Raw genomic sequence first — 22,790 nt, 5'->3', positions numbered from 1 at the left:
CCCAGCTCCATATCCGGTCCCGTTTGCCGCGCGCCGGGAGGTGCCTCGGGGGCGTCTATCATTTTGCATGCACCGGGTGGGTTGCTTGGCCCTGCGTAGCATTGAAGGGGAGAGGGGTTTGACGTCAATTCTGAAACTTGAGATTTTTTCATGAATTTGGGGACCCAGAATGGGATTGCCGATTTTTAATTTTGCCTAACACTTTTAGACGAAAGCCCAACTACGGAAGCCCAACTGTCTTCACGAAAGTTTCATCAAAGATTTTAACATAAAAAAAAAAAAGCTACTTTGAGAATAAGAAACAGGTCTTTAAAGCGAATACCTTTAACTTAAAGGGGGGAAAAGTCCTAAATCTAGGCCCATTTGCAAAAGAGCCTTTTTCCTCACTTGTCTAACTCTTTGAACTTGGTGAACAATAGTGGAACTCTCAGTAACATAATCTGTCATGTAAATCAAGCTTCTGAAACATTAAGAGGAATGTCTTCCAAGTTCTTCCACTATCCGAGATTAGTATGACAAAATAACTTTGAAAAATTGCAAAATGCAAACCCCATTTCCTCTCCTCAAAACAGAGACTCATGTAAATAGAGTGAAAAGATTATTTCTGTGGTGGCACTTTTTTTTCTTAGAAAGCTTAAGACATCTTCACCCAGGACTGAAGATCTCCACATTTTCAAAACAGATTCCATCATACTTCAAGTCTCTGGAAACCAATTTGGAGTAGGTTTAATGTAGCCCAATTACCATTTATTCCTTGCTTGAGTGACTCAGTATAATAGAGGTGTAAACATGATATAATAACAAACAAGGGAAATTTACAAAGAGGATTTCCAAGCGGTACTTACTGAGTCTCAATGAGAAAATAGGGTTAAACTTAAATGTCACAATTAAAACCTTTCTAGGGTAACCATATTGTTCAGTGGTAAGATTAAAAACTGAAATGTAACCTGCAGCATTCAGCCCATTCAATTGTTGTTAAATAGGTAACTGGTGAAATAAGCGTTCTGAGTTGAACTTTAATTCTGATGTGCAAGGCAAAGCTCAATCGCAGTGCATTTTATCTTTTTGGATATAAAATCAGAATGTACTATACTATCAAAAATGTGTCCTTATTCACTAGGATTAATCATTAATTTTGAAGTAGACTAAACTCTTACTATACTGAAGATAGCCACCTGAACAATTGCATTTGATACTCAAAACCCATCGAGTAGGTACTTCGTGTTCTCATTTAACAGGTGAGGAAGATGAAGATCATAGAGGTTAGATAGCTTGCCTAAGTGCCAAGGTCAGGGTTTGAATATAGTGCCAAGTGAGAACCTTGACAATATTCCTTCCCTTCAGAGGAAAAACATTCCACTTCTTTGTCCATTCTCCCCTGACTACATCAAATAGACCTTCACCCCATGACTTCCCATATATTAATACAAGTATACAGTTGACCCTTGCACAACATGGGTTTGATTTGCAAGGGTCCATGGATACCTGGATTTTTTTCACTGAATATATGCTACAGTACTACATGGTCTGCAGTTGGTTGAATCTGCAGGTGTAGAAGCACAGATGTGAAGGGCTGACAGTGGAGGACCAGTGCCCTGAAGTCTCTAGTTGTTCAAGGGTCAGCTGTATTTTTAATAAACAATATTTACCAGCTCTCAGAGTTGGTTTTATTGAAAAGGTGGGAATAAGGGGACACAACATGAAAATACATTCTCTTCTAGTATAGTAGAAAGATGGACCCAGGAACCTTTTACTTTTCCAATGGAATCCTCAGCTTGGTTGCTAATCCAGTCATCATCAGTGTATACCAGGGATGGGCAAACTAAAGCCAGAGGGTCAAGCCAAGCCCACTGCTCATTTCTTTGCAGTTCAAGAGCTAAGAATAGTTAGGGGAAAACATTTCAGTGAAGAAGTATAATTTATAACATGTGAAAACTACGTGAAATTCACCAACAGTGAGTCCTAATGCAAACTACACTTTGGGTGATAATGATGTTTCAATATAGATCCATTGATTGTAAGAAGTGTACCACCCTGATCCAGGATGTTGATGGGGAGGCTATGCATGTGTGGGGATAGGTTGGTAGGAAACGTCTCTATATTCTGCTAAATTTTTCTGTGAACCTGCTCTAAAAAGTAGTCTGTTAAAATATACCTGTATATGAAATTCAAACTTACTATTCATAAATAGTGGTTTATTGGAACACAGCCATGCCCATTTATTTACATATTATCTACGGCTATTTTCACCTTACGAGGGTAGAGTTTAGTAGCTGAGACAAGATGGCTTGAGAAGCCTAAAATGTTTACTGTCTTGACCTTAACAGAAAAAGTTTGCCCATCTCTGATATAGATTAAGATTCTAGATGGAGTGACTTGCCCTGGAAATCAAACTTCCAGGCTTCATAAACCTCCTTCCACCTCTTACTAGTTATCAGGCTTTGGTCAAGTGACTTAACCTTGCTAGTCTCAGTTTACTTATCTTTTAAAATGAGGTAAGAAGAGAATCCTTGTAGGATTATTTTAAGGATTTAGTGAGTTAATACACATAAAGCATTAAATACATGTTAGTATAATTTACTTTGAATTTAGAGAGTTTCACATTCCTCATATGGCTTTTCCCTTTAGAATCTGTTTATATGAAAGTCAACTATTTGAAATACTATACTTCCTTTATGTGAGTGTCACATTTACCTGATCAGGACTAATTTCCTTGTCTACCAGAAGCTCTCACATGACATGGGTATGTTGACTGTTTCTTTTTTATGTACCGGTCAGTTCATTTTAGTTCAGTCGCTCAACTCTTTACGACTCCATGAACTGCAGCATGCCAGGCCTCCCTGTCCATCACCAACTCCCAGAGTTTACTCAAATTTATGTCCATTAAGTCGGTGATGCCATCCAACCATCTCATCCTCTGTTGTCTCCTTCTCCTCCTGCCCTCAATCTTTCCCAGCATCAGGGTCTTTTCAAATGAGTCAGCTCTTCACATCAGGTGGCCAAAGTGTTGGAGTTGCAGTTTAGCATCAGTCCTTCCAATGAATATTCAGGACTGACTTCCTTTAGGATTGACTATTTTGATCTCCTTGCAATCCAAGGTGCTCTCAAGAGTCTTCTGCAACACCACAATTCAAAAGCATCAATTATTCGGTGCTCAGGTCTCTTTATAGTCCAACTTTCACGTGCATACATGACTACTGGAAAATCCATAGCCTTGATTAGACAGACCTTTGTTGACAAAGTAATGTCTCTGCTTTTTAATATGCTGTCTAGGTTGGTCATAACTTTCCTTCCAAGGAGTAAGCGTCTTTTAATGTCATGGCTCCAATCACCATCTGCAGTGATTCAGGGTCAGAGCAAAGGCTAGTTAACCCCTTTATCTCATGTAGATGAAGGAGCTATCCAAGTGACCTCTGTATTGCTGGGCTGTTGGCAGTATGTCCTTAGTAATTAAAAAGGGTCTGCTCTGAAATGTATACTGGGAGTTGAAGAGAGTGCACAGATTTGTCTCTGCCTCTAGATATCTGGTTTCCTATTCATTACCAGTTTTTCACAACTTGAGTAAAATCTCATAAATAAGGCTGGAACTAGAGTAGTGAGGACATAAAATTAAAGGGGACACTTTAGGGTCATGCAAGATCTTAACACTAAGTTTTTCTTCTTATCTGCTAGATAATGAAAAAGTTTGGCCTTATTTTATAATTTATTTAGGCTGGGTCTTCATTGCTGCATAGATGGCAAGCAGGGGGTTACTCTTTATTTGCTGTACCTGGGCTTCTCATCGATGCGGCCTCTCCTTGCCAAGCACAGGCTCTAGGGCACATGGACTCAGTAGTTGTGGTTCCCAGGCTCTATGGCACAGGCTTAATAGTTGTGGCACATGAGCTCAGTTGCTTCTGGGTATATGGGATCTTCCCTGATCAGAGATCCAAGTCCTGTCCCACTGAGCCACCAGGGAAATCCTTGGCCTTATTTTAAGATAAAGTACACTCATGTACAGAGTATGGACAGGAGGGAGGGCTTAGAATGAGAAAGAAAACGTTAGTGTCACCCTGGTCAGTTTGTATTAAACTCCCTTGGAGTAAGTGAAATTCACATGCCTGTTCTTCACAGATTCTTGATGCAGAGAAAAGACCGCGCAGGATGTTGTGAGTTCAAAGCAAGGGGTACTTTTCAGGTTTGTTTGTTTTTCCCACTCCTGCTACACTGGCTTCTGAATCTGGGGCTCTGTCTCCTCAGGTTGAATTATCTTAGCTGCCGTCCTGGATCACTTCCCTACCACCCCGACACGGCCCTGTTGCTCCAAAGTTGCATTTGGAGCCAGCGGGGCGCGCCGGAACGTTGCCGTCCTTGGACCCTGCGCCGGCGGCAGCAAGCCTCACGGCAAAGACTGTGAGCGTTGGTCGTTGCGCAGACGCCGGGAGAGCATGACTGACGACGCGACCAGGACCTTGGGGAAAGGTGAGTCCTCTTGACAGTTGTCCGCGGGCTGGGGGTGCCGGCTGGCTGGATGTTGGCTCTGGAGAGGCGGTTGCCGGTCCTTGGCTCGCCGATCAGCGCAGCGGCGAGGAGGATCGCGGTTCCTCCGCAAAAAAGACACGTGCAGGGAAAAAAAAAAAAAAGGTGTCCTCTCTGGGGCCCGGGAGGCGGAGGACCGCGGCCCTCGTGGGGTCCTGGGAAGGCGAGTGAGCCCCTCTCCACACAGAGCTAATCCGCGTCCCCGTCCCCCCTCCACCCGCAGGGAGCATCCCCCCAGGGCCGGTCCCTGAAGGCGTAATCCGCCTCTACAGCATGAGGTTCTGTCCCTACGCGCACAGGACGCGCCTGGTCCTCCGGGCCAAAGGCATCAGGTGAGCGGTGGGAGGCCCCATAGGTTCACCATCCGGGGGTCCCCGCTTAGGTGTCACAGGCTGTCTGTCACTTTCTTCTGAGACGAAGTCAATAAACGGTTAGCAGAGGGCAGGTGGGTTCTTGAGTGGGCCATCCTGAAATGCAGAATCAGGTCTCTGCAGGAAACTGTTAGGACCACTCGGAGTAAACTGAATGATGCTCTGGTGAGCTGGGTTTCTTCCCTAAAGTTTGTGAAAGAGCGGACCGCGGAGGCTACTGAGGCCTTCTCTGACAGCTCTATGAAATGCAGCCCAGACCCCACCCCAGCTATATTCAGGTTAGTTCTGTTCCCTTTATTGCACTAACAACGTTTCCTTACTTATCTGTTTTTCCTCCACACTCCCCAGACTCACTTCCATTGCCCCTCCCCCAACACCCACACACCTGTACTCACACACACACTCACACACACTGTCTCTCTCTCTCACACACACACACACACAAATGTATGTTCTTGAAGGCAGGGACTTTTTCTTATTCATGGGCTAGAAGAGAACCTGGCCAATAATAGGCACTTAAAACTACGTTTTGAATGAAAGAACAAATAGTTTCAAACAAAGAAATAGAAAGGACTGCTATCAAGAGGTTTCCCACACACCTGAAAAATGGGGGCACACTGGTCATAGAAGTAATTTTGCAAGACGAGCTCCTGCAAAGCAGGTCTGGATTTTGAAGGCAGAGCAACTTTACTGGAACGGGGGAGGCTGCAGGGAGCCAGCTCAAAGCTAAAGTGTTACTTCAGCCTCCAGTGTGTATCATTAGGGGATGACTTTGGAGTTTTGTGTTATAGAGACGCAGAGACTGTTACAGAGACTTTAAAAAAAAATTATATAATTCTGCTCTGTGGAGTGTCTATGGCTTTTTCCAGGTTATTCCCTCTTGCTCAATTCTAGTTGGCCCAAAGTTTACTTTTTTAAATAAAAAAGAAAAATAACAACAGATTGATGTTTTACCCACAGTGATGAAGTGGCAGCTTGAGAATTGATGGAAGTCCTTCTTTAGGGCAGAGTTTCTCACCCTTGGCACTGCTGACATTTGGGGCAGATGATTCCTGGCTTTGTGTGTTTGGTGAGGGGGGAGGAGCTGTTCTGTGTGTTGTTGGATATCTTGCAGCGTCCCTGGCCTCTGCCCATTAGGTGCCAGTAGAATCCCCCTCCCTCCAGTTGTGGCAAACAAAAAATGTCTCCAGATATCAGATTTGTACTTTCAAACTTTAAAATGTACTAAAATCTGTGGTGCCGTGGTTAAGCTTGTGAGCTCTGAGTCAGACTGCCTGGCCTTCCATCTTGGCTCTGCTACTTCCTGGTGGGTAATATTGGGCAAGGGATTGAACCACAAGGAGCCTTATCTCTCAGAAGGGATGTGTTAAATGATTTCTTTGCCTTCCTTTGTTTGCACCTCATCATGATTCCCTAGTTTATCTCATGGGAATCATGGAGAGTGAATGCAATAAGGCATAAAAAACATTGAACACATCCTACTGTTGAAGAATGATGTTGTTATGTATTTTTCTTTGTACAAACCTCAATTTAAAAACCTTGTTGCAAATTTTAATTTTATAGATTGATTGTTTCTGCTTTCAAGATGAGTGTCTGGGGATTTCCCTGGCAATCCAGTGGTTAAGACTCTGTACTTGCGCTGCATGGGGCACAGGTTTGATCCCTGGTCTAGACACGAAGATCTTACAGAGGGTCTTTGTGCACTTCAGGGGAAAAAAAAAAAAAAGATGAGTGTCTGCCTAATCCTCTCATTTTTGTTCTGTCCTGTTTTCCCTTTGCTTTATAAGACATGAAGTTATCAACATTAACCTGAGAAACAAGCCTGAGTGGTACTTTACAAAGCATCCTTTTGGCCAAATTCCTGTCCTGGAGAACAGCAAATGTCAACTGATCTATGAGTCTGTCATCGCTTGTGAGTACCTGGATGACGCTTACCCTGGAAGGAAGCTGTACCCGTATGACCCTTACGAGCGAGCTCGCCAAAAGATGTTATTGGAGCTATTCTATAAGGTATATCCATTTAAAGAAAAACAAAAACACTTAACACTCTATTTTACTTTGTATGTCTTTCTCAAACTCCAGTCCATTTTAAAAGTCAAATCATTGGTGAAATTGATTTAATACCTGTGTGTGTCTTAGGAGGATAACTCGTGTGGAATTATAGTAAAGCTGTGACCTCTGATATTAAAGGTTAAAGTCTTTGCCAATAACTACTTTTCCAGTGGAACGAACAGTCTCAAGAGTTATGATTATGGCATAGTTATGACTGTGTAACTTGAGACAAGGAATATTGAAAGAGTAGAAAACTAGTAATACTTTGAAGGAGCTATTTCCAAGGTCTCAGGTGAAAAAAATATCGGGGTGTGAAAAAGGTAATGCACAGAAGGAGATTGCCCTTTATGGGGAACAGGAGTGCCGACTGCCCAGGAAATGTGAAGAAGAGAGAAAAGGAGACAGCTGTTGATATTGGGAGAGAATGTGATGGAGAAATTTTATGATAGCTTTTTTTTTTAAAGAAACAAAAATGACTCAATGATATTAGTGACTGATGTCTACTGAGCCCTAGCCATGTGCCAAGCACGGTTCTAACTATTTTATAAACGTTAATCTGTTTGATCCCCATCACTGCCCTCATCAGGTCCCACCCTTTAAGGTGGGTACTATTCTTGTGTCCATTCTTCAGATGAGAACACCGAGGCTTAAAGAAGGAAAATGCCCCACCTAAGATTGTACAGTATGGAAATAGCTGAACAAGTAAGGCGTACCAGAGAGCCCCCTTTAAAGCACCTTGTTTACCAGAGTGCTGTGACAAGTGGATTCCTGAAACCATTGAGATGGCCATCAGGTGGCACTGTTGACAGAGTGACAGAGCTCTGGCTGCACTGTCAGGCAGAGCAGGAGCACGGAGTGCCCTCGGACTTCTCTGCTCAGAACCTGTGTCCTCCGATCAGGTCCCACATTTGACCAAGGAGTGTCTGGTAGCATTGAGATGCGGGAGAGACTGCGGTGATCTGAAGCTGGCCCTGCGTCAGGAGTTCTGCAACCTGGAAGAGGTAAAAACGGGGCCCTCTCCTGGCCAGATGTGGTGGATAAAGTGATGCAGGTCCACACCCTGGTCACCCTGACACCCTCCGCTTTCACAGACTTATATACTTCTCCTGTCAGACTTTGATAAGTTCAACTACTGGTCATCTAACTTGTAGGTACTTGCGCTCCACTGACCTCCTCTGGAATTTTTCTTGAAAATATGCCTAGGGGTAGGGGAGGGCATGTGATGAACTTGTTCCTGTCCCAGAATCACCACATTCCTGACCTATCTCTGCACGGATTCTGTAGCTTCTGCTTAGGAGTCCAGGGTCAATATTGGTTAGGGATTGTGTTTGGCTTCTAGTATTGAAGGCAATGGCACCCCACTCCAGTACTCTTGCCTGGAAAATCCCATGGATGGAGGAGCCTGGTGGGCTGCAGTCCATGGGGTCGCTAGAAGTCCGACACGGCTGAGCGACTTCACTTTCACTTTTCACTTTCATGCACTGGAGAAGGAAATGGCAACCCACTCCAGTGTTCTTGCCTGGAGAATCCCAGGGATGGGGGAGCCTGGTGGGCTGCCGTCTATGGGGTCGCACAGAGTCGGACACGACTGAAGTGACTTAGCATAGCATAGCATTGATTTAAAAACTTATAAGGATTTATTCTTTCACACACACACACACAAGCCTAGAAGTTCTGTCCAATGATTACTTAAGTTTCATTGGCCAGAACGTAGTCATTGAGTTATAAGTATCTGCAGGGGAAGTTGGGAAATTTAATCTCTTAGCTGGGACCACCTTGCATATATCAGAGTTCTGTAATTAAGAAAGAAGGGGGAAAACTTCCCTGGTGGTCCAGGGGCTAAAACTCCATGCTCCCAATACAGAGGGCTCAGGTTCTATCCCTGGTCAGAGAACTAGGTCCCACATGCCACAGCTAAAAATATCTCACATGCCACAACCAAGACCTGAGCAGCCAAATAAATAAATGTTAAAAAAAAAAAGAAGAAGAAGAGGAAGAAGGGGGGAGTGTCTATGGGTAATCTTTGTTACCAGATCCTCCATGTGTCTAGCAGTAATAGGGCTATTTACCCTGTAACTCTCTTATAGTCTGGAAGGTGGTCCTTTGACTTCCTTTATCTTTGTTTTACTGCTGCTGCTAAGTCACTTCAGTCCTGTCTGACTCTGTGCGACCCCATGGACGGCAGCCCACCAGGCTCCTCCGTCCATGGGATTTTCCAGGCAAGAGTACTAGAGTGGGGTGCCATTGCCTTCTCCATTATCTTTGTTCTAGAAACTGATAAATTCCCCTATGGGTGGGTTGTGATTCTTTGGCAGCCAGGGAATGCTATTTTTATCCCCTTAGAAGAAGGCTGATTACTAATATTCTTCCATATGACCTTTGTGAAGTGGAAGCTGTTAAATTTATTTACAGTTACAGCTGCCTGTCTTAGATTTATATAGTTTCAGCATTTATGGATTCAGCATCATGTGTAAGAAGTGTCAGCCTTTGGTCCTGAGAACTCAGACTGCGGTCTTAACTCTGAGGAGGCAAGTAGGGTGAGGTAGAAAGAGTCTTGGCTCCTGGGCTTGGCTTTATGGGATTCCAGAACCTTCATCAAAGTTCTGGACCTCTCTGTGCCTTCGTTTCCACATTCATAGAAAGAAAGGGTCTTTTAAAAGGTGTGTTCACAAGTTTTGCAGAGGGACGGCCCAGTGAGAGGAGGTCTGCTGGTGGTTTTAGAGCCTGCTTCAGCCAGACCAGCCCTGGTTTCGACACTGTGTTTAACAAGACATCTAATAAGCTTGAATTTGAAGAGGGAGGGGGACCTTGCTTTGAAAAAGAAGTTTGATAGCTGTTGCCCATGGAGAATTTTTATGGTCTTTATTTTCAAAGATTAGCTGAACTGATTTTATCATGTCTGGTTACCTTCTTACAAGTTAAATGCTTGGCCAGGGAAAGGAACCTTGAAACAAAATCTTTTAAATTCAAAGATAGTTGAAAACATAGGTTGACCCATCTCTTTCCTACTCTGCATTTGAATGATGGATGAACTTTGAAAATTACAGATTGCTAAGTACATGTATAATATTACAATGGAGGCACAGCTTCTTAGTTTGGGTTCTTCCAGGGAAGTGAGCCTGTATTTTCGTGCTGGGCATGATGCTAAAGTTGCTTTGCATACTCCTCTTATTTAATCTTGCCAATGACCCTCTCAGATGTAATAAGTAGCATCAGTGAAATTCTGGCTAGTTAAGGGCTGCTGCTGCTGCTAAGTACTGGAGTGGGGTGCTAGCCAGGGCTAATTAAGGACCACTGAATATGCAATATTGTTCCAGATTTGAATTGGGTTTTGTCCCATAGAATGTTAGTAGGAATTGTAAGTACAACATAGGTAATATCAGAATCTGAAAGATGCCCACTGAGCTTGAATTATTTGATACATTCCTCTCAATACCAGTATATTGACTCTAGGAGATTCTAGTGAAATTGAAACTTGTCAGAATAATTCTAATAGAGATGTTTTCTCTCTATTATAGAGATGATGTGTACAATTTTTTCTCCATGGTTTTGTACAATCAGGATTTTCTGTGAGTTGAAAATATTTTAAATATCTATGGACTGTCTTGAGTGATAAGCAACTCAAGAGACCAGTGTATAATGGTCCATGTTACCCACAAGCAAACAGGTCAGTTTAAGTTGGCAGCCTTATACTCTAACGTTTTCTTCTTTTTAAATAAATGCCGTTTGACTTTTACATTTTTCTTTCAAACAAGTATCATCAAAATTGAAGGTTTATTTGTGCTTGTTATATAACCTCATTTTTCCATGTTATTTTTATAGGTCTTTGAGATACATTTTTCTGTTGTTCAATTGCTTAGTTGTGTCCGACTCTTTGCGACCCCATGGACTGCAGAGGCTGTCCTTCACTATCTCCCTGAGTTTGCTCAAACTCATGTCCATTAAGTCAGTGATGCCATCCAACCATCTCATTCTCTGTCACCCTCTTCTCCTCCTGCCTTCAGTCTTTCCCAGCATCAGGGTCTTTTCCAATGAGTCGGCACTTCGCATCAGGTGACCAAAGTTTTGGAGCTTTGGCACCATCCTTCCAGTGAATATTCAGGGTTGAGTTCTTTTAAGATTGACTGGTTTTATTTCCTTGCTGTCCAAGGGACTCTCAAGAGTCTTCTCCAGCACCACATTTCTAAAGCATCAATTCTTCAGTGCTCAGCCTTCTTTATGTTCCAACTCACATCCGTACATGAATACTGGAAAAACCATAGCTTTGACTAGACGGACCTTTGTCACCAAAGTGATGTCTCTGCTTTTTAATATGCTATCTAGGTTTGTCATAACGTTTCCTCCAAGGAGCAAACATCTTTTAAGTTCATGGCTGCAGTCACCATCCACAGTAATTTCGGGGCCCAAGAAAATAAAGTCTGTCACCGTTTCCATTTTCCCCCCATCTATTTGCCATGAAGTCATGGGACTGGATGCCATGATCTTAGTTTTTTAATGTTGAATTTTAAACCAGCTTTTCCACTCTCTTTTTTCACCTTCATCAAGAGGCTCTTTAGTTCATCTTCACTTTCTGCCATTAGGATGGTGTTATCATCTGCATATCTGAGATTATATGCACAAATGTAAATAAACTCCTAGAAAAATGTCTGGAGAGACTCAAATCAGACTTGGCTGGTGCCTACTACTGGAAGGGGATTAGCCTGGGGGTGGGAAAGAAGAGTGGTTCAGAGCAAGGATAGGAAAGGAGAGCCTTTGCCTTCTATACTGCTTTCTGTGTTTGAATCTTTTTTTTAATAATGAGAATATTTTTCTCTATTATATGTGTAATTATTAAAGATGGAAAAAAATAACTTTTCATTCTGCATAATTTGCCATATGCATAAGCCAGAATTATGTATCCAGCACACTCATTAGGGTTATTTAGATTGTTTCAGTTGCTTATCATTATTAATGATGCCTCCCAGAAACAGCAGCTCCTTTGCATAAAAAGCCCTTTCTCTGTTTTAAAATATGTCCTTAGGCCAGACTTCCAGGAACAGAATTACCAGATCAAAGGGTATGACCATTTTAGAAGCTAGAGCTGGATGTTGCTAAATTGCTTCCCCCAAGACTTGTGCTGTATACCCCCTACCCTCTGAGTGTCAAAATGCCCTTTGAACCAATCCCTTTTCACTGTTGGGAGATTTCATTTAAAAAGATACTTGCCTGTCTTGAGAAACAGTAGTTTCTCATAGTTGCTTTAATGTATATTTCTTTGATAGTGAGATGGTATGTTTTCCCCAAAGTATTCCATTTCTTTGTGTTTTATTTGTGCAGATGGTCTGCTACCCATCTGTTTGTCAAGATCTTCCTGATTTTCCTTGTTAATTTTTTTAAGAGTTCTTTATATGTAAAGGACATTGGCCTGCTTTTAAGATACATTGTTTTAAGTTTTTGTCGTCTTTGTACATATAGAAATTTAACATTAAAAATATTGTGTGATCTTTCCTGTTGTGATTTCTTCCACTGCTTTTGTACATAGGAAATCCTTTCCCCCTTCAGAAATTTGATAAAATGCTTTTATATTTTCATCTACCACCCATCACTTTAAAGATATTTGACTTGTCAAGCCTTGTCCCACTAGCTTCCCTCCACTATTATCTTACAAATATATTGCAACAAAAAGAATTAAACCTATGAAAGGGATTCCAGGATAGAATTTTCAGGGTGGCCAAATGTTGACAGGTTGCATTCTGAATCTTCACAGGAAACTCCTGGTTGTAAGTGGTGACCAGCAGGAGGGGTGTGTTTGGCACAGACCCTGCTTCTCAGGCTTCTTTCCAGAGAAGTGGGTTTTATGTATACTCTAAGTTTGTTCTGTATCCTTGGTTTGTTTTAAGGAGAATCCGTTAATCTTCATTAGCTCAGCCTCAGCTATAGTATGTCAGTGGAGCAGACACCTGAAATTTGAAATCTTGAGAATCTTCCCTTATCTTGTACGAACTCAAAAGATATCTGCCCTGGAGTGGATTGAGTATTTCTGCTTCTGGTTAGGGTCTGCATTGCTGATGTAACAGCAGGTGGCTTTGTGTATTTTATAGGAGGGGACTGGTTCTGCTTCATAAGAACTGTTTCCATCAAGAAAAACCGCTTCCTTCCTCCTCCAGCCAGGCCAGAGCCAGCATGCTGTCCTGGTTAGAGCCAGGAGACTTCTCTTGTGTGCAGGGCAGGTGGTGCATTAAGACCACAAGTGCAGTTATTGACGCTGCACTTGAGCGCCCAAGACTGTAGACTGATGATTCTTAGGATGTCTGGTTTGAGGAAGTCTGGGCTTCTCTTTATAATCTTGTCCCTCACAAAAAATTTTGCAGATTTCCTTTTCCTCCTTGGTGAACGTCCTAGCTGGGGAGCCTTGGCCAGTGCGCCTCACCACGATGGCCACGCGGGGGAGCCCAGCGCGCTTCTTCCTTCTACGTGCGCTCTAGCGGGAACCTCTTTTTGTCCGCCTGGGGGAGCCCGAGAGGCCTTCGAGGCAGATAAGCGGCCCTTCAGGGTTCAAGTTCAGGGGTGAAAACAGCGTACTCAGGTGTCACCAACCAGTCTCTCCCTCTTCATTTGCATGCTCATTCCTTTTTCCGAGTCACATCCAGAACCAAGAGAAGGATCTGTAGTCATTTTTCAGTGAACTGGAGAACAGAGAAATTTAAAAAATAACGTTTTCTACTATTCCAGAACGTCAAATGGCTTTTTCCTGAAATAGCTCACATCTTAATCTGAATGGAAGATGTGTTAATACATTAAGGAAATCCTAGGGCTTGAAGCTAGAGGCTCAGTTTCTTCCCCAGGCCATGTGTGGCCTAGGGCCTTGGTGGAAAGTATCTTTTCTAAGAAGGCCATCTTGAAGGGCAGTATTTCTGAGAATGAGAGAGTCCATTGTGAGAAAAGTTATTCAACATTAAGAATGACCAATATCACTATATGTGACAGGCAGGTGACAGAAATACCACAAAACAGAGTTGTTTTTTTTTTTAAACACATTGGCTATTAGCATAGCCACTGCTCAGTGGGTGGAGGCAAAGCTGCAGCTTCCTGTTCTGATGACAGATCATTTAGGAAAGATAAGACATAGGAAATTAACACTGTCATATTATTTTACTTCTGACTGTCCTAAATTTGTCAAGATGTGGGAGTTGGACCATAAAGAAGACTGAGTGCCAAAGAATTGATGCTTTAGAACTGTGGTGCTGAAGACTCTTGAGAGTCCCAAGACATAAAACCAGTTAATTCTAAAGGAAATCAGCCCTGAATATCCATCGGAAGGACTGATGCTGAAGCTCCAATACTTCGGCTACCTGATGCAAAGGGCCGACTCATTGGAAAAGACTCTGATGCTGGGAAAGATTGAGGGCAAGAGGAGAAGGTGGCGAGAGGATGAGATGGTTAGGTGGCATCATCGACTCAGTGGACATTAGTTTGAACAAACTCCAGGAGATAGTGAAGTACAGGGAAGCCTGGCATGCTGTAGTCCACGGGGTCGCAAGCAATTGGACACGACTGAGGGACTGAAGAACAACCACAAAAGGGACTTAGTTTAAACTGAGAATACGGAAGAACTATTTTAAGTCAAGTTTCCTGAAGACCGTCTTATCCATGGAATGAGACAGGAAGGAGAGAATTTTGAAAAGCTCTTTTGCCATGATTGTATCTCACCTCTCCATCAGTTAGTTGCCTGACTGAGAGAGAAGGAGAAAGAGGAAGATTGTGAGGCGGGGGTGGGGGGAGTCCTCACAGGGACTCTCAAAGCTGGGCCGGTCCTTGGCAGAAGGAAAGAGGGTTTCGGGGTTTGCTGATTCTGAGCTTGTTGCTGATACTTAAATTTAAGGAACAGACAAAGAATTCACAAGAGACTTGGGAAAGCCTCTGTGATTACAGTCCTCATACATACATATTTGACGTTGACACAGGGTTGACACTAGGCTGGGACTTAGGAGAATGGTGTCTTTGTCTTGGCTCTGGCACGAACCAGAGAGCCCTCTTACTTCCCTGGGACAGAGTTTCCTTCTTTCTAAGCAAGAGTGTCTTCCACACAGGAGACAAGAATCAGCTCACTAGCATGCTTTCCTCTCTGAATTGCCAGGAAACTCAAGTCAAATTCAAAGCTTTATTTATTAAGGAACTCTGCAGGAGCCTTGGCTTGATATCTCGAGACCATTTTCCTTCCTTATTTTGACCTTATGTTCTTTTATTTTTGCCTTTCTTAGCATGATTTTTCATATTTAATATTTTAGTGTACACATTTTTATACAATGCACCTCCAATCCTTTGTCTAGTGAGCATGGTATAAATAAATGGAAAAATGGAAGGGGAGTTATGCTAGATGAATCCAGGGGCCCTTCCAGTACTGAAGTTTTGTGATTCTCAGGGAACAAGTCTTTGTACATGTCTGGAATGTCTCAGGTTTGCGGAGAAGGGAGCTCTCCTATTGAAGGTCCTAAAGATGGTAATGAGCTTCCAAAGAGGCCTAGCCAGAATGTGCCCCTGGGTCACTGTGATGTGTCTATAGAGAAGCTGGCACTTTGGTTTATAGGAAGACTGCTTTTCTACTGGGACGTTTAGACTTGCTTTGTATGAAATCTGGTGGAGAAATGCCTGTTTGAGGCAGGGCTCAAGAATCTGCACCTGTATCAAGAACTCCAAGGAATTTTGATGTCACACTTGGATTTAAGAAAGTCTGAGGGAATGTGTAAATGTATCACAGGGGCAGGGGAGAGGCTGGCAGAAGACATCAGTCTCATCCATATACTTGTCTTGACTTTTTATTGTAATGAATACCTTGATAAAGGTTGAATTACATTATGAATGGCTTTTTTTTTTTTTTGACTACACTGCATTGGCATGCAGGATCTTAAGTTCCCTGACCAGGGATTGAACCCATGCCCCTTACAGTGGAAGTGCAGAATCTAATCACTGGACAGCCAGGGAAGTCCCTATGAGTGTTTACACGGCTGAGGGTAGTTTTACAAAGATATTCCTAAAAAACAGAGGACAGACTTCCTTGATAAATAGAAGTAAAACAGTTTCGATGGTTCCTAATGTCTGAATGAATAAGTGTACCATTCTGTTAAAAATTCATTGCATCCAAATGATGATATGTATTCAAAGACATACTCTAACTTTGAGTAAATGAAAGGTTTTAAAATATACTAAATAAACATCAATTACTAAGCAATTATTCATTTTCAAAATATTTTCATCACCTTAACAAAAGACTTATCATGGGTTCTAATAAATACCCATATATGGTCTGTTTTGATAAGGACTTTCTCAAGAGCATCTCTGCTCTGTAAAGCAGAAGAGTTATATAAAAGTTCCAGAGTCAGTCAGTTCAGATTCAGTTCTGATTTGTGCCATGAAGGCCAATAATAAGCTGGACATATACGTTTCAAAGCCAGTGATAAATGTTTGGGTAATTATTATCTGATCCTGAATATAAAGAAGGGTTAGGGCTTTCTGGAATTCATGAAAACTGGATGGTTCCTCTTCCTTGTAAATCAGGTCTTACTACATATGATTGAAAATAGCCTCTTTTAAATTTTCATTGGCCAGGCTCTGCCGTTTCAGTACCATCTTCTTCAAACAGCGGGCTGCAATCCATGGGGTCGCTAAGAGTCAGACATGACTTCACTTTCCCTTTTCACTTTCATGCATTGGAGAAGGAAGTGGCAACCCACTCCAGTGTTCTTGCTTGGAGAATCCCAGGGACGGGGAGCCTGGTGGGCTGCCATCTACGGGGTCGCACAGAGTCGGACAGGACTGAAGTGACTTAGCAGCAGCAGCGATCCAAAGAGAAGGCAGTGGCAACCCACTCCAGTGTTCTTGCTTGGAGAATCCCAGGGACGGGGAGCCTGGTGGGCTGCCATCTCTGGGGTCGCACAGAGTCGGACATGACTGAAGTGACTTAGCAGCAGCAGCAGCAGCAGCAGCATTATTTCAGCTTAGCCAGGGGAACTCCTCTATGCCATGCCAGGAGATAATGAAGACATAGACATTAGGGTACCAATATTTGCTTTCTCTTCTGAAAAGGGTGGTGGCGAAGGATTTACTTTCTGTAGATGTAACCTCTAGAGGTTTCTGTGATTTTTCATCAAGAGAGCTCACACTTATTGGGCATGATTCCATCATTCCTTACCGTAACCTCTAAGGTGGGCAATAACATTACCACCATTATACAAATGAGAGCACTGAGGCTTGGAGGAGAAGGTGAGTAAATTGTCTGGGTTTCATGTTGAATGAGAGGCGGAACCCAGGAGAGGACCAGATCTGCCAGCCCTAGAGTTCATTCTTAACTCCACCCCTAGACTACCTCATAGAAGCAACAAGCTGGCCTGAAGGATGAAGAATCAAGCCTGAGAGATAGGAAGTTTGAAATCTAGGTAAAGGACGTGCTCAGTTGCTCAGTCGTGTCTAACTCTTTGTGGCCCATGGACTTCAGCACTCTAGGCTCCTCTGTCCAGGCAGGAATACTGAAGTGGGTTGCCATTCCCTGCTGCTGCTGCTGCTGCTGCTAAGTCGCTTCAGTCGTGTCCAACTCTGTGCGACCCCATAGACGGCAGCCCACCAGGCTCCCCCATCCCTGGGATTTTCCAGGCAAGAATGCTGGAGTGGGTTGCCATTTCCTTCTCCAATGCATGAAAGTGAAAAGTGAAAGTGAAGTCACTCAGTCGTGTCCGACTCCTAGCGACCCCATGGACTGCAGCCCACCAGGCTCCTCCATCTATGGGATTTTCCAGGCAAGAGTACTGGAGTGGATTGCCATTGCCTTCTTCGTGCCATTCCCTACTCCAGGGGATATTCCTGACTCAGGGATCGAAATCACGTCTCTTTCATCTTCTGCATTGGCAGGTGGATTCTTTACCACTAGCACCACCTGGGAAGTCCAGATAAAGGATATAGGAATCTAGATAAAGGATATAGGGATCTAGATATTTTGCTACAGGGAAGTATATAATTGATTATGATTATGTCAGTCCATTATGAGAGTCCAGTTATGACATTTGGATTATGTCAGTCCAAAGAGTCTTTTGTTTGACTTAACTAGATAATTGGCATCATACTTTTCTCAATGGGAAGAACTGGCCCAACAATAACCTCTGCTAAATACTATTGCCTTTTAAATTTTCAAGTACCTCCCCGTCCCCCACTCCCCCGCCACCAATGTCTTTGGCTAGCTCTCTGTCAAGAGTTTGTTTTCTTGATGGTTCATCTATCTGTGTTGATTTGTCCCATTTGGGAATGAGAACTTTTGTTTTAATGCAAAAATTTGATAATGTTGAGTGGCCAACACATATGAAGTTCAAAAAGCTCAAATAAAAAAGGAAAATATGGTAGAAAGACAGTATTGGGATTTGAGAGAGCCCATCAGATAGCCCTGCTCTTCCTTGCCTTAGTTTTGAATTGGCTGAAAAATAAGGCTAAAGAGGAAGACATGTGGAGGCTATGGTATCCCCTTTATTACAGATAAACTGGATCCTGGAGAATGGGGGGGGCACGACCACAACAAGTGAGGTTCCTTATGTGGCCCCTCCCTCCCAGTAATGGGCAGTGCTGGTCAGAGGCAGGGCCCCTCTCCAGGGGCTGAGCCCTAGAAAGCTTAGAACAGGGGGTAGCCTGTTCTAGGCTGAGAGAGGCGGGTTGTTCTTCCAAATCCTCCAATCAGATGAGCCGCTGGGATACTCCAGGGTTGAAAGGAGGGCGGGGCTAAGTGTGGCCTGGACAACAGACCCTAAAGGAAATGGAAGAAACCTCAGAAAAAGGGTAGAAGCATTCACCTAACCAAATGGAAGACGACGCCAAGCCTTGGGTCTCCTTCTTTGGGACTTAATTTGATATTTGTATTTAGTGCCTATAAATACATTAGCAGATGGGTTAATTAACTTGCTTTTGCTCTGTTTAAACTTCCAGATTCTTGGCTATCAGAACACCGTCTTCTTTGGCGGAGATTGTATATCCATGATTGATTACCTCTTTTGGCCCTGGTTTGAGCGGCTGGAAGTATATGGAATAGCCGAGTAAGACATTAAGCTGTATGGTCATAGATTCCGAGGGTCGCACTGGGTAGCAGTGCTTCAAATGATCTTTGTGCCATCTGTCCTCCTCTGGACATGTTTCACGTGAATGTGGAACGTAGAGCTTTAAACTGTGTGCTTCTTTGTTCAAAATGCACCTGTGCTCTTGTGCCACTAACTGCGGACACACATTTTATCCATGTTGCTGCTGCTAAGACTGCATCCCAGAGCCTCCCCAGTGTTTCAGAGCCGCTGGCTGTCCTCACCATGCATCCAGCATAGCTGGGGGTGAGTGTAGAAGCAGGTGGACGGTCTCAGTCACAGGGTTTTGGTGGCTTGTCTGCAGCTCCGTCGGTGGCCCTCTGCCTGGTCCTGCCGTGTCACCCTGTGGACCTCACATCCCTTACAGGGCACCTTAGTTACTGGAGGAATCTTTCTCCAGATAGGCATACCCTTAAAAAACAAATGATTTTAAAGTAATATATGCTTGATATCAGAGAAACAAAAAGGCCAGCCATATACACCACACGAGTATAGGGATAAAGTAGAAGAAATTGCCCTGTAGACTCAGGGAGACCACACAGGGGCCCCGGACAGACATGTGCTTTGTTCCCACGACACTCACAGGAGAACCTGAACTTGAGCTGGCTCTGCTCTCACACCAGCCAGTCACATGGCGGGTGCCGGACTATTCTGGTGTTGGGGAATGCCGTCCTGCTGAGGTGGAACTGCATCTAGACTTTTATAATGCACATGCTTGCGTTTATCCAGGATTCATCTTATAAGCTCCTCACTTAGGGCAGGTCAGATGTCACAGACTTGGATATTTTAAACCATGTCAGAACATAAACCTTGCCAAAACCTGTCTCCTCTGGGGACAGAGCTGAACCACACATTAGGAACCTTCTCCTCCTGGATTTTCCATTAACAAGTTTACTGTCTGGGCAAGTCACTACAGATCCGAGACCTACACGTCCTGATCAGTCCCTGAAAGGGCCCAGTCAGCTCCATTATTTCAAGGTTTCATGATTGTTTTACTCATTTCTTTAAAAATGTGTTTTTGAAAACTTTTTTTTTCAATCCCCCAAAAGTAAAATCTGAGAATGACTGAAGAATGCATCTTTTTGTTGGTAAACAGTAAAAAACAGATACCTTATTTCCCCAGAGCACTCAGTCCACAAGTGTTTTAACTGCAGGGTTAAAAACAACAACTTTGGTGATTCTAAAGACACATAGCCATTTCAAGTCAGATTTTCCTCCAGTAAGTGACTGTGCTCAGTTGATAGGAAGGTAACTAAGATAGCTCTGTTGCCCCAATAAACTCGTCCGTTGTAGCTTGTAGTCTAAAAAGTGACTTGCGTCCCCCTTCACCTTCAGACCGGCTAACGCTTCTCTCCTGTCCTGCAGCTGTGTGAACCACACCCCTGCGCTCCGGCTCTGGATTGCAGCCATGAAGCAGGATCCCACAGTCTGTTCTCTTCTCACAGATAAGAACACCTTCTTGGGCTTCTTGAATCTCTATTTTCAGAACAACCCCGGTGCCTTTGACTACGGGCTAAGTTGCTGAGCCTTGCAGTCCACCCCTTCACCACCCAGAATTCCCAAGCCTGTCGTGATTCTGCACTTCTTTTGGTGGGGCAGTCAGTCTCTCTTCATTTTCTTTAAGGTTCCAAATAAACATGGAGACAGAATCATTTCTGATAATCATTTTATGACTCCTGTAGCCCGTAGCATCTAATCATTCTCTAGAAATCTCAGTGTTAACATCCAGAGATGTTTAGGGAGACCGTGTGCCTCCCAGCTTGATGACCTTTGCCCCAGTTTGACCTCCAGGTTATTGGTGCCGATGCTGATGCTGAGGTTCAAGGCCGCCCCATCGCTGATGCTGTCACTACAGATTGGTACCCTGCATATCCTCCTGGTGAGAGAGATGAGAAGGAAGAAAGCGCTTCAAGTCCACATACTCTCCATTTGGCAGATGAGAGCTGCAGTCCTTGTGGGCGTGCATGAGTCTCTCTCTGGCTCCAGCTTTTTGGCTGTGGGCCTGGGAGACACCGAGGTCTTGTGACAGAAAGAATTCCAAAGCAGGAAACGAAACACCCAGATCACCCTGGACTAACGACGTCAGAATATCACCGGTGCTCTCGGCGCTCAGAATGGCTCACAAAATGTTCTAGAGTCGACATCCTGCCTTAAAAAATTACACATACCCTAAACCTGGTCCCAGGCAAAGGTCATTCTGTTGGATTTGCGTCACAGATGCTTTCAATTCACCCCAACACATGCCCCTGACTGCCTGTTGTGTACCAAGCCTGGGCCACGTGAGTGACCAAGATGACAAAGACACCAGAGCTCCTGATCTCTTCACTGATCCTGGTTGAGATTTTACACCTAGAGCTTTGGAGCTGCTTGCCTTGTAGTGGGAAGGTTTCTCTTTTTAAAAAAGGTTGTTTAAACCGAAGTATAGTTGATTTGCAATGTTGTGTTCATTTCAGGTATGCACCAACGTGATTCAGTTACATATACAGATTCTCTTTCAGATTCTTTTCCATTATAGATTATTACAAGATAATGAACACAGTTCCCTGTATTATATAGGAGGGTCCTTATGGTTTATCTATTTTATGTTTAGCAGTGTGTATCTGCTAAGCCCATACTCCTCATTTATCCCTCCCGCATTTCCCCTTTGGTAACCATGCTTGTTTTCTATGTCTCTGAGTCTTTTTTTCTTTTGCAACTAAGTTCATTTGTATTGCATTTTTAATTCTATACATAAGTGATATATAGTATTTGTCTTTCTCTGTCTGACTTACTTCACTTAGTATGATAATCTCTAGGTCCATTCATGGTGCTGCAAATGGCAGTATTTTATTCTTTTTATGGCTGAGTAATATTACTCATTACTCTCCCTTGGTGGCTCAGTGGTAAAAAAATCCATCTACCAATGCTGGAGACGTGAGTTCGATCCCTGGGTCAGGAAGATCCCGTGGAGAAGGAAATGGCAACCCATTCCTGTATTCTTACCTTGGAAATCCCATGGACAGATCTAACATAACAAAATAACATGACAGGCTACAATCATGGCATTGCAAAGAGTCAGACAGCACTTAGCAACTAAACAACATGTGATATATATATATATATATATATATATATATATCACATCTTCTTTATTCTAAATGTCCACATTTAAGTTTCTTCTATGTCTTGGCTATTGTAAATAGTGCTGCTATGAATATTGGGGTGCATGTGTCTTTTCGAATTAGAGTTTTCATGTTTCCCAGATATATGCCCAGGAGTGGGATTGCAGGATCATATGGTAACTCTTATTTTTAGTTTTTAAAGGAATTTTCATTTGTTCTCCAGGGAAGCCACACCAATGTATTGGAATGCTTCCATTGGGCAGGCATGGCACCTTGGCGGGCTCTGTCCAGATGTGCCCTCCTCCAAAGATGATAAGGAGCCCCAGAGGATGGCCAGGTGTGACGACAGGTGCCTTAGGAGTGGGACAGGCCTGGCCAACACCATTTTATCTCAGGGTCTCAAGATCAGCCGGTGATCATTTGCTTTGTTCACGTGGGATCTTTTCCCAGCCTCTAGCCACGCTGAGACCAGGCAGTGGCAGGAGCGATGTGGAGCAATGTTCAGACTTGTTAGTGCCCACGGAGGAGCTGTGTGCTACTTCTGCCTCTGACTCGGCCCAAACCTGCCCATTACTCCCCATGTCTCATCCTGACCTGGCCATCTGCTGCCGCCTGGTGGATTTTGACTCATGTAAATAGTTACCAGTGTGACTCCGTGCCAG

General features: G+C 43.5%; 1 protein-coding gene across 1 annotated transcript; it reads left to right on the top strand.

Annotated features, from left to right (window-relative positions):
* The first annotated feature begins 4,033 nt into the window (after positions 1-4,033).
* GSTO2 (glutathione S-transferase omega 2) lies at positions 4,034-21,774 on the top strand. The gene is made up of 6 exons (XM_027529171.1): positions 4,034-4,461; positions 4,742-4,850; positions 6,677-6,899; positions 7,841-7,942; positions 18,882-18,988; positions 20,393-21,774. The coding sequence occupies exons 1-6, from the start codon at positions 4,428-4,430 to the stop codon at positions 20,550-20,552; spliced, it is 735 nt and encodes a 244-aa protein (XP_027384972.1). The 5' UTR covers positions 4,034-4,427; the 3' UTR covers positions 20,553-21,774.
* The last annotated feature ends 1,016 nt before the right edge of the window (positions 21,775-22,790 follow it).

This window comes from Bos indicus x Bos taurus, chromosome 26 (assembly GCF_003369695.1).
Source record: "Bos indicus x Bos taurus breed Angus x Brahman F1 hybrid chromosome 26, Bos_hybrid_MaternalHap_v2.0, whole genome shotgun sequence".
In the NCBI taxonomy this organism is placed as follows: Eukaryota; Metazoa; Chordata; class Mammalia; order Artiodactyla; family Bovidae; genus Bos; species Bos indicus x Bos taurus.
This window is presented reverse-complemented; position numbering and strand designations above follow the sequence as displayed.

Excerpts from the sequence above, each read along its gene's own strand:
- GSTO2 (XM_027529171.1), top strand. The coding sequence starts at position 4,428 with ATGACTGACGACGCGACCAGGACCTTGGGGAAAG. Across the intron at positions 4,462-4,741 it reads GACCAGGACCTTGGGGAAAG|GGAGCATCCCCCCAGGGCCG; the intron begins GTGAGTCCTCTT and ends CTCCACCCGCAG. Across the intron at positions 6,900-7,840 it reads TATTGGAGCTATTCTATAAG|GTCCCACATTTGACCAAGGA; the intron begins GTATATCCATTT and ends TCCTCCGATCAG.